The sequence below is a fragment of the Neofelis nebulosa genome, chromosome 2 (genome assembly GCF_028018385.1).
Source record: "Neofelis nebulosa isolate mNeoNeb1 chromosome 2, mNeoNeb1.pri, whole genome shotgun sequence".
Classification (NCBI taxonomy): domain Eukaryota; kingdom Metazoa; phylum Chordata; class Mammalia; order Carnivora; family Felidae; genus Neofelis; species Neofelis nebulosa.
The window spans coordinates 22403946-22416138 of record NC_080783.1 but is presented as its reverse complement, the minus strand read 5'-3'; the positions used below and the strand labels follow the sequence as shown (position 1 = coordinate 22416138).

General features: G+C 37.1%; 1 protein-coding gene across 4 annotated transcripts in view; it reads right to left on the bottom strand.

Moving 5' to 3' along the window:
* Positions 1–3683: 3683 nt before the first annotated feature.
* BARD1 (BRCA1 associated RING domain 1) overlaps positions 3684–12193 on the bottom strand; it is an 88478-nt gene continuing 79968 nt past the window's right edge. For all 4 annotated transcript variants that reach the window (XM_058705994.1, XM_058706004.1, XM_058706012.1 and 1 more), the window contains 2 exons: positions 7200–7297; positions 3684–6138 (listed from right to left, as the gene is read on the bottom strand). In XM_058705994.1, coding sequence (XP_058561977.1) covers positions 5806–6138; positions 7200–7297 — 431 coding nt within the window. In that variant the 3' untranslated portion in view covers positions 3684–5805. The remainder of the gene's footprint in view (positions 6139–7199; positions 7298–12193) is intronic.

Genomic DNA, 12193 nt, shown 5'->3' with positions numbered 1-12193 from the left:
CCATTACCTCCACCACCCAGAAAAATAATCCCAATTTACCACCAGGTGTCAGAACATCAGCACTCACAGGAAAAGAAGTCATTATTACGATGGGAACAGTAGCGATGGTGAGGCATATGCATCACTGTATTCTCCATCAAAGTCTACATACCTCAATTTCAGAAATGCTTGTCTTAGGGAATCAGACACATTACATACAAAACATATGGTCACGTTTGGACATACAAACACACGTTTTGCATTGCACTAGGTGCCTGAATCAGAAATACAATTTTGAAAGGAATTTTCCAACAATAAATTGTGCCAGGCAATGACTTGCAGCTGTGGTAAATGATGGCATAAAAATCACCTAGAAAGCTTTTTCAACTATATTTCTCCTTCCTACTCTTTCCTTATCTTGGAGCATTTTTTGTTTTTGTTTTTGTTTTTGTTTTAACCCTTTTAACTCCCAACTAAGAGGACATGCCCTGCCAGTTGAGAACCATTTCTGTACCAAGCCACAATTATTGACTGCAATATGTCCCTATACTTTTGGCATGCTGTGGGGAAAGTAATAAACACATGAAGATCACTTCAATTTTTAACGCATGGTTCTGTTTAGTGATGGCAAAAACGTCCTCTGATAAACCAACTTCACCAATTGGTTGTGGCTGCCTGAAACACAAGCTGAAAAAGATTTTAAGACTCTTTTTATTCTCAAAACAGATGTAGTAATTAATAATGTTTGCTGAGGTAAAAGTGGGGGCTGCAGCCCATTTGGGGTAGATGCCATCTCACCTTCTGGATGTCCAGACCAATAATAATAATAAGCTCACTTAAGTACAAGATAACAGGCTTCTGTAATAGCAAACACTTCAATTTACTTAAAGCAATGTAGCTTGGGAGGTGGTTTGGCACAATAAAGGGAACACACACACTTAATCTGGGCCCTGCCAATGAAAGGTTCTTGAGTTCCCCAGGCCTGTTTCCTCATCTTAACACAGGCAAGGTGATCTCTGAGGTCTCTACCGAAAGGCCTAAGATTCCTCTTTTTTTTTTTCCCTTCCTTTTTGTTTTTGTTTTTTTTTTTTTTTTAGGTTTTTTAACATTTATTCATTTTTGAGAGAGAGAGAGAGAGAGAGAGAGAGAGGGAGGAAGGGAGGGAGGGCCAGAGAGAGAGGTAGACACAGAATCCAAAGCAGGCTTCAGGCTCTGAGCTGTCAGCACAGAGCCTGATCTGGGGCTCCAACCCACGAACCGCGAGATCATGACCTGAGCCGGAGTCAGACGCTCAAGTGACTGAGCCACCCAGGCGTCCCTTCTGGTTTCTAAACCGTAAGAGTGGGAGTGTTTTGAACCTTATGTGTAAAGTCTCAGCAATTCATGAAAATCATAGCAATCAATTAAGGCTCATTTTCTAATTTTTGTATTTTAAGTGTAACTACAGGTCTTAATTTAATTGTGTAGGGTGCGCACTGCATTTTTTAGAGATAGTAACGACAGGTGGTAACTTAGCTTGACATTGTAAAGAAAACCTCCTCCTTCCCCCAGGACCAATGTTTATCACAACAATGTTTATACAGACTTACCTATAGCTGAAATAACCCAAATATACAATAGCAGGGATTTAGTTAAATTATCATCATCCTGTTGATAGGCTACAACTATTGGAAATTACATACAAGAATATTTAATCACGTGGAAAAATATGGGAAGTCAAAGTATATTCAGGGTTTTATTCCTTAGTTATAAAAGCTCTGTGTGCACTTGAAGAGGGGAAAAAAAAAAAAAAAAAAGGTAAGAATGGTAATAGCGATTTTTCTGGGTTGTAGATTAACTTAGTATGTCCAAAACCCAAGTAAATGAATAAAGGGGTGTTTATCTCAAGTGTGGAGACCCAAGCAATCCTGGTACCCAAAATAGATGCATCCATGGGATGAAAGCTGAATCAAGCGTTCGCTGAATGGGCAGGATAGGCCACACAGATGGGGACACTTCAGAGATGGGGAGAGAGGTCAGAGGTGAGAAATTAGACAGGCCAGGTCCTCATTGTTAAGACTAACCCCAGCAACGTGAAGACAGGACAGCAAACAGTAGAGCAGAGGCTGGGGATAACAGGCAGGACTACTGAGGACTGAGATGAGCCTTGCTACCCAAAGCGACCTTTTAATGAGCTTTTAGAGCGGTCTCTGATGTATATTGCTCACCAAGGTTTCAGGAGGTTGATCCTGTGAGTGTGACAAACAAGGTGCTCAATGCTTTTTCCATCTTTACATCTTTACATACAAAGATGGGGAGCATCTTTCCCACTTCATAAATGCAGACACAGGTTAGCTAAACTAGTAAAGGGATGATACACAAATCCAGGTCTAACAGACTTCAAAGCCTGCACAGGAGTCATGCCCTCTCACCACCCCTCCCCCCATCCACACCCCCCCACCCCCACCCCCACCAGTATCTTTAATCCAATCTCCAAGCCTGACAGGAGGCTTACTGACCTTCTGGAAGTGGCCTGCACAGGCATTCGGGAGCACTGAGGGCCAAATGAATCCTCCTTGGGTCTGGAGAGTTAGTCATCAACCTTCTAAGCCAGGTCACAGAACAGTCTGGTGCCTTCCCCACTTCTCCCACAATGCCATCCTAATTAACAACTTCCAGTTATCAAAAGGTGCAGTATGTGCCTTAGAAAGGCACACAAATAATCAGCAATCCTTAATTCATAAGACAGTATGCAACTAAGTAGCCAAACATAATATGTATTAGCTGACTGAAAAAAGATTGTAATTGCTTAGTTTTTACTTATTGGGTGATTTGATGATAAAATCATATGTTAAGTTCACAATTTGTAGGGCAGTCCATCTTCAAACAAAAAAGTGGCTTACAGTTCTTAAATATTATTTCCTGTCATTTTAATGTGTTCTGGTTATAGAAGAGAATATACATCTGTGACTGTGATGAGGTCCACGAACTTTCAAATCACAACGGGCACTGTTTTTGCCCCAACCCAAGGAGATAATTACAGGTAATGTGCAATGTGACTGCCCCTCCCTGAATCTTCTTAGTCCCAAAGGAACATCAAACCTCCCAAAACATGCAGAGGTCACCTAATCACCAAATTCACAAAGCAGTCTCTAAAGAAGTCAAGACAGGTAGAATAAATGGTAAATCTTATCTACAAAATTGAAGTATCTAACTCATGGGTGAATCACCAAAACCCTCACACATTCTTTATCCCCATTTTGCTCATAATTCTAATATACTTCCCACCTGGTTTTCATTCCTTAGCAAGTCAAAAGAAAAAAAAAGTTAGATAGGGTAAAGTATTAAGGGGAACAGATAAGTAGTGACAAGGTAGCAGCTGCCAAGGGGGGAAAAAACTACAAAACGCAGGCAGAACTAGAAAGCAGCCATGTGTAATACTGTGGCCAAGCCACCTACCCTCTGGCTTTAACGGAACCATGAAGGAATCATCCTGTAGTAACTGATGCCCTTAATGAGGATTCCAACTATCAAGGTTACATTGTATTCAGACAAATTTATGTAACGTAATAAAGTGCCTAATATACTTTAGAAATATTTCTATCCAAAATTAATTGCAATGCATTAATGTCCCAAAAGATAAGCTTTTGTTAGCACAGGTCTTGCTAACCTGTGTTGTTCTTCAACGGTGCAGAATGAGCTACTTCTATAGAAGATACAGAGATACAGAAACACAAGTAACTTTAATGATTTGTAGTAAACAAAAAAGAAGCTGGAATCTATGATCAAAAAATGGAAACAGTTACAAGTGTATCTATACGGAAATCACAAGATTTAACAGCTTAACATCAACCAACTGCTGTCAAAATATATTTAAAGAAACCAAAGAAAAACTACAAAACAACTGCTTAATAGTGGTAGACACAGTACAACGAAGGGAGAGGGAGGATAAACACAGAAAATGACTGAAGGAGAGTGAGCGGCAACCCTCAAAGTTGTTTCACAAACAGGGATTCAAATCACAGGAACACACACAAACCTGTCTAGGAAATGTGACCGATGAGGCAATAGAAAGTGACTAAAAGTCAGTTATAAGTCAAAAATGACAACCCAAATCCCAGAGAGTCTTAAATTATGTAATCCAGACATTATCTAACCCCTCAGATTTGTTTGGTGCTATGGTGTTCATCATTCTCCATTAGGATGAAATGTGGGACAAACACATTACTGGTTGGAGAGCTTTTTCAGAGCCGATTCATCCTTGAAGGTCAGGGTCCACAGTTTATCACTGCATTTACATAGTGCATTTCTTGATATGGAAAAGTAACATGTCAAAAGAGGAATTACAATAAAATTTATTTTTAAATAATCCGCAGAATCTCAAACTTACAAATAAATGAACTTTAATAGGTTTATTAACTTCACACTCTCAGTATTCTCATCCAGGACTTAAACTGTTCTCTAGCCCACCAGGGACCAAACCTGGCCGGGCCCACAGTGTCTCCCTTCCTATGTCTTTAATATTAGCACTAGATTCAATTTCTAGGGAGACTTACTCAAGAATTCTGCTTCTTAAAGAATATTTTTAAATGATCTCATTTACCTTGTCGATTCATTCACAAATGAGAACACTTCAATCAGAGGAACCTCCCCCAGGCCTCCCATTCTCAGGTGGTGTCCTGTCCACTCTTCTCATCAAACCTTAACTGTCTTGGTATTAGAAGTAAGTCCTTCCCACTCCTACCCTTAGACTTACTGTTAGAGCCTTATGTATCACATGGACAAAAATCTGTTCTAAATCAAGTAATCCCCAACTTCTGCCTCCACAGCAATCTAAAGAGGAAAAAAAAAAAAAAAAAAAAAAAAAAAAAAACCTTTACAAAAAAAGAAATTAAGACCTTCAAAAACAATTATTTTAGCATATATAGCAAGGTCTACCAGAGAAAGACTGGTTCCTAATTTGTTAATATTTGATTGACAATTTGCTAGTCTAGTAAGACCTTCTAAGCAATATTGATACTAAAATGTGTTAAAGAAAATGCTCTAAGTGTGTATATGTATTTATAAGTGTATATATATATATATATATATACATATACTCTAAGTGTATCTATACATACATATACTGTAGAGAAACACAGTTACAAAGTGATAGCTAACAATAAGCAAGTATATACAATAAAAATATGTACCATAAGCCCGATGTTTTCACCACCAAAGAATAATGTTATGGTTTAAGTCATGATTTCTTGATGAATAGATAAAAAGGGATAAAAATGTAGGAACTGACATCCACGTACATTATAAGAAACTAAACACAACGTAAGATGACGACAATTGTAGACAGAAGAATTTAACACCTGTGGTGGTACATTAGGACCAGGTACTCTACTTTCATTACAATAAAGCCAGAATCAATTATTTGACAATATTCCTTGTTCACCAAAGGATGGGAAGTATTTTTGCTGGTGGCAGCAAGTGTGGATTTTTTTTCATCAAAGAACATTAAAAGGCTGAGATGATAATGATACTACTTGTATATTTAACCCATAGTTCTGAAACTCTCTCCTTAATCTTTAATAGCTGATAATCTGAATAAAAAGACATGATGAATCAAAACATACACCAGTTTTAAAAAGAAACATCCTTCAAAGCAATCTCAGCATCTAAATGGCAAACACAGAATGAATTCCTAATCTGGCATAAGTTTTTTTTCTTTTTTAATTCAAGGAAAAAACGTGCATGAATGAGTCTACCTATTTGTAAACATGTATATGATGAAAACAGGGCAATGGCTGGTTCTCACACTGTGTAAGTTCAATTTGAAACATTAATCTGGTGCGATATTTAGCTGTCAAGAGGGAGCAACTCAAAGGACATCACACAATCTATAAACCAGCTGGAAGGAGCCATCCAGACTTTGCCCTGCCGCACCCTCTCTGGGCGATGGTTAGACAGATCCTCATAGATGATATACTGCGTGCAGAAGCGCTGATCGGAGTCAGCTTTCGCATGGTACGCGACAGTATTGATGGTCTGAGTCACGTCGCTGTCCGGCTTGGGCTTTCTACTGAGAACCTGGCCCCCAGCTGCAGTGACAAGCTTAACTAGGTTGTCCTTTGGATGGTGTTTGAAGGCTCCCCCAAAATAGAAGTAGCAGCCATCAAACAGCTTTGGCAACTGAAATAACAAGAAAAAACTTGTTAAAAGCAGATGAAAACATTTAAAAACACTGCATCGGAATGAGGAAAATAAAGATAAATAGTCATGAGCAGTTAAGAAGCTGCTTCAAAGAAGTGCTGGGATAAGCTGCATTTCAAGTACACTATTGGGTCAGGAAAAAGACTTCGCTTTATAGATTTCCTATTTATGATTGCTTCCTTGAGTCACCATCTCAGGTGCTTTCCCCCCTTCAGATTTTAGGTGTGCTTTGCGTATGCATGTGGGAATGAGTGTGTGCGGGTATGTATTTTAAAAAGCAAACAAACACTGCTCATCACACTTCTTTTAACAGAATGTTATTCATATTTGGTGGGACTTAAAGCCTCAAGAATTCCTAGGGTATCTGAAATGTACTTCAGGGATCCTGAGCTACATTTAATAAAATTATAGGAGTAACATCATTTCTCTGGATCTTTATCCAGTTCTGCCCATCCTTACTCAGGTCTCTATATGTTACCAACCTCAGGTCTCCAGGACAGTCCTGGCGGGAGGGTTCCAGATACATATTCCTTGGGGTAGAGTATGTTATGATGCCATGGCTAGGGATCCAATTAGCTATGAAACACATTTCTTTGTGTTCTATTGAATAAAAAAGTTTCACAGTTGCCTTCTGCGAAAATTCATCTTCGTCATTTCTAATATATATATGTACACAGGATAATGGAATAGCATCCATTAAACCTGCAGTATGTGGCAATAAAGACATGTGGGAACTCAATACAAGCAGCAGCCATAAGTCTTCTTTCAAGTGACTTTCTGCATCTGAGACTTCTCCCCAGATTCTGAAAGGTTTATGGGAATGTTCAAGATGCCAACAATCCATTAACAGTATGAAATTATCACCTTCTGGATTTTACTGCTCATTGTGATCATCTCTCAGAATCAAGTGCTTGAAATAAGCACAATTAAAATTTTAATCAGTCACCTGTACTTGTTGAAAGGGCAAGAGAAGTTTTTCCTGATGGTGATGATATAAAGTTATAATAAGAACAATGAAAGTAGTAACAAAAGAAAAATACCAGCTGTTCTTTGTTGAGCCTGCTTCGCTGTGGTCCTTCAGGAATCTCATACTTTTCCTCCTGTTCACATGCTTTTCTTTGTAGACATGCTTTCACCCCTAACAAAAAAAAAAAAAAAAAAAAAAAAAAAGGATAAAAGGGAAATAAATATCAAGTATTTGTTTCTTACTGAAACAATTTACCTAGATGACTTTTCTTCTCCATCACTGTTTTAAGTATTGTTCTGAAACAGAAAGACACCTTATGTTAAAACAAAATATGATTAAAAATGTTTTCCACATAAGGAAAATATTAAAAAATCTTTCCTTCAGAGGACTGAACAATGAAGTAGTACTGAACACTAATTTTAGTTTCTTTTCTGAGAAACCTAAATCAATACGCTGTTCACAGCAATTATACAAATCTAAATTTTTATTTATACCAATTACCAAAATGAAGGTGAATAAAAAGTCCCTCATGTAGTGCAGCCCACAATGGTTTGAACCTGAGGGCCTACCAGCAGCACCTCTCATTTCCAGTCCTAGGTCTACCCTCCTGTTAGATTCTTCAGTGGGTCCACACACCTAGCTCAGCTGGGCACCCAGTAGGGACACTACAGTGCTTGTCCCAGAGCCTGGGACAGGTCTGGGATTTGACAGGTACACAATTGAAGTCTCCAGTCCACGGACGACTTGGAGAATATGCCAAATGCTTTAGAGATGTTTCAATAGAGATGATCCAAGATGCTGCTTTAATATATAAAAGTCGGAAGATTTTAACAACCGAATTCTCCATCTCTCCAAAAGCAGAGCTCTGTCAAGAGACTGAACTTTTTTCTTAACCTGGGACTATTAACGTATATTCAAATTCAACATTCAACTCTGGGATATCTATAATTCCCTATCATGTGATTACTAATTTGTTAGTTTTGCTTATGCTTTGGTGTGCCTTCTCCCAATGTTTTTAATACAAAATTCATATTTAGCCAAGTTTGTTATGATGAATTTCTGAATCTTATTATTCTCACTAACTTATCATAAATATAATGGTTCTATAAAAACTGTTGGGTTTCTGCATTGCATAAAAATTGCATTTTAAAAATACTGTAATTTTTAATAATTGCCCACTGAGTAAAAAACTATCTTTCTAATGGAGCTAATATTAAAATACGTACTGTCTATTGAAAAGGAGTCTCAAAAATTTTGACTAGGTCAAAGTATCATACCAGAGACACTGCCAGTGTGCTTACATCATATACTGTTTCTATATTAAAAACCAACCTAAAAAACATTAGCAATCTAAATCGTGGACTTACCTTAAACTCATTATTTTACATGTGAATATTTTTTTTTACTTCTTATCTCTTCAGCATGAGCCACCACCCCCCCCCCCACCTTCCTAAACCTCCTTTCCTATAGCTCTGCAGAACATTCCTATCAGTATCTTTAGATAAACATGCCAGCATATAAAGTCAAGGACTGAATACTCCCATGGTAACTACTGTAACAAGTGAATGGCAAATGTCTAACTACAAGGATAAATAAATGGGCTGTGCCTATGCCAGCTGCTTACCCATTTTGCAAATTTATTTGGTTGATTATTTAAACTGTCAAAAAAGCCTATTTATTACACTGGTATCTTTTGATCCTGGCACCGTGCTGGCATTAGTATCAATCAGCAGACACAAGAATGTCACAAACTGCCCAGGGCAGTCACAAACAGGGCAGCATGGCTTTTTCAGTGCTTCTGTAGTGGGAAGGTGCCCCAAATCATAAAACTTACAGCTTTATAGCAGATGCTCAGTACAGTTCTATAGGGTAAAACAGGAAAATCCATTGCTCTAATTAGTGAGTTGAATTAAGAATACATTCCTCTGATGTTCTCTTATTCTAAGCAATAATCTGCCAACTCTCTGTGCCACTTATATCAAGTTAAAGAACAAAATAAAGCATTTTCCCCCTGAAAATTAAAGAATAGTGTCCAGGTCTTTAATAACATGTTTGAATGATGACTAAGTATTGTTAATTGCTGTCACAGCACAGAAAACATCAATTATTGAAAGTCAGGAGTGACATCTAGTCCAAGGGTTGCAACTCAAGTGTCTCCGAGGGCCCTCAGATTAGGTAAATGTGTGAGGAACATCATGTTAAGTGGTAGGAAGCTGGGGAGACTGCAACCACTAGGAAATGTACAGGAAACTTGAAACTTGAAACTTGAAACTTGAATGGCTACATGGGACAGAGCTGGTCCACATAAGTCGTATCTGCTCTGGTCCTCAGGCTGCCAATTTGAAACTCTTGATGCTTTGTCTAATCGACCTCTTCATTTCAGATAGAGACTGAAGTCTTAAGAGATTTAAGCAGTTTTCTCAGTGACACAATGGAGATGAGAACTCTGATATCTTCCAATTCCTAGAGCAGTTTTTTTAATCTTTTTTCTTCTTTAAGCTTTACTCTTTGTTTAAAAAAAAAAAAAAAAAAATGAAGCATCTAAGGAAATGCCAGGCATTTTCTACACAGATTTAAGGTATTGTACCTCCCTTACAATAAGTCATATAACCACTTAGTAGATGACTAAGTAGGAGGATCCATATTTTTTAAGAGATTAGCAAAAAGTATAACAAATGGCAAAAAGTGCCGACTATCCTGGGGGAGGGGGTATGGGGCGAACAATGCATTTGGCTTTGTTTTTAGTGAATCAATGATTTTACTTAATCTGATGCCTAAGTTGCTACTCTTCTCGACATTTACAAAAATTACAAATTTGTATCAATTTTCTAGTGAACCTCTTTTGAGGTAAACCAAGATTTACTAAAAGTAAAAAAAAAAAAAAAAAAAAAAAAGAAACTTTCAGCAATTTAAAGTGAGACATTAACATCATCAATGAAATGGAAGAATCTACCAGGCAAAATATGACCTAATTAACAAGTCAAAACAATGGATGGTATTTACAAATTTTTATTTATTCAATAAAAAGTTAAGCAAACTGCAGCAAAAATTCTTAAACCCATCTTCTGTGTTAAACAAAGTATCAGAACTTTCATAACAGCCACTGACATAAAATCATCCAAAATACAATATATACTATAATGCTTATTCTCTCTATATGTATGTCAAAATTTAAAAATAGACCACTTTCTGGGGCACATGGGTGGCTCAGTCGGTTGAGCATCTGACTCTTGATTTCCGCTCTGGTCATGATCTCGCAGTTTGTGGGTTCTAGCCCTGTGTTGGTCTCTGTGCCGATATCGAGAAGCCTGCTTGGGATTCTCTCTCTCACTCTCTCTGCCCCTTCCCTGTTTGCTATCTATCTCAAAAATAATAAACATTAAAAAAACTTTAAAAATAGGCCACTTTCCTCCAATTAAAAGATACTTCTTAAAATTTAACCAAAAAATGTGTTATGTTTATACCATGTACTTGGCAAAGTCGTCATTATTTCATCATCCGTCACTAAAATAGTTCAGCAGAAAGAACTTATCCTTTATCCTCTCTTTTGAAGAAATAAGCAGCATATACAAGACCAATTATTAGCTTTCTCAGCTAATAATTTCCAAACTGAAATAACTAGGTAAATAAGCTATGTTATTTATGTAAACGCAGATTTCTACATATGCCGGAATGATAGATACTTTATAATGTGTCCAGCCACTATCCTTATAAAACGTTTAGATCCTTTCTTCCTTTTCACATGTTCACTGTTTTGGGATTTTGACTGAAACTACCATTTTCAGAAATATAGGAATGAAGTACCGGTTTTTTAAAACTCAGAAATTCTTTTAACCCAGATATATTCCTGATCATGTCTACTATTTCAGGTAAGCTTTCCTTTGGCCCCGATCTTATTACTTTTTTATATATGGGAAAGCAGCTCAATTCCCCAAGTGCTGCTTAACTCAAAGTCATTAACTCAGTCATTAAGGGAGCTCTGGTTACCTTAGTAAAGCCTGGAATCTTTGCATAGTAATGCAGCCTATGGATTCTGGGCTACAATGGCTTTAAGAGAAGCTTGTACTATACAGAAAAATATTCCTTCATTCTAAATCTCTAGTAACCACTCTTAACCTCCTACATCTCATAACATCACATATATCAATGAATGTGTATTTTCACAAACCGCTGGTGATGTTTGTGAATCTATACTAAGCTTAATCAGCTTTATCTTAATCTAGTTTTAGAAGGGGGAAAAAATCTAGTTTTACATCATGGAAATGGGAAGGAGTAGGAAAAAAGAGGTCCTTGAAACCACAGCTATACACAAATGATTACAGAATACAATGAAGATGGAATAAAGCTTTCACATGGAGATCTGTTAAATGTCCAGAGGGGGAAACTACCCCTCCATGAAGGGCTATAGAATCTGCTCTTTTTCTTCAAAACCTAGAGCAGTAAATAAACCCTTATTTTAAAGAACTGCTATTTTTCTGGAGCTATCCATAGCTGAAATAGCACTGAAAATGTCAGAATTAAAGATCACTCTCAGCCAACATGTAATGTCCTAAAAAAATAAACAAATAAAATACAGAATCAAACATCATTCTATGTCAAAATTAAGTCCTAATAAATACGTCATTATATCCAAAGTGGACACTTATGGAACTCAAAATATTAGTAAGATAAATATTGAAGAATTTACCCTCTGACTCTATTAAAAATGAATATCCAAATTGTACAAACAAAATAATTTATTTTTCAAATGCTTTTCAATTGGGCTTTTTAAGCAAAGAGCCTACGATATCACTAAACTTTAGAAAAAAGGAAATCATCACAGGAAACCTTACACAACTGTGACAAAAAAATGGAAAAACAACTTATGCTCTCCCTGCAATTTCTGAAAACGTGGGTGGCCAGTACAAGAAGAAATAAGTCCCATATTACAAAATGCCACAGAAAAGAGTGGAAGGACAATGAAATGAAGGCTGAAAATATAAAATAAAAGCTCAGTGTTCCACTCAGGCATCATCAACATCTAGACTTGGGATATCACAGGAAACACAACTGCAGATCATTAGGTTT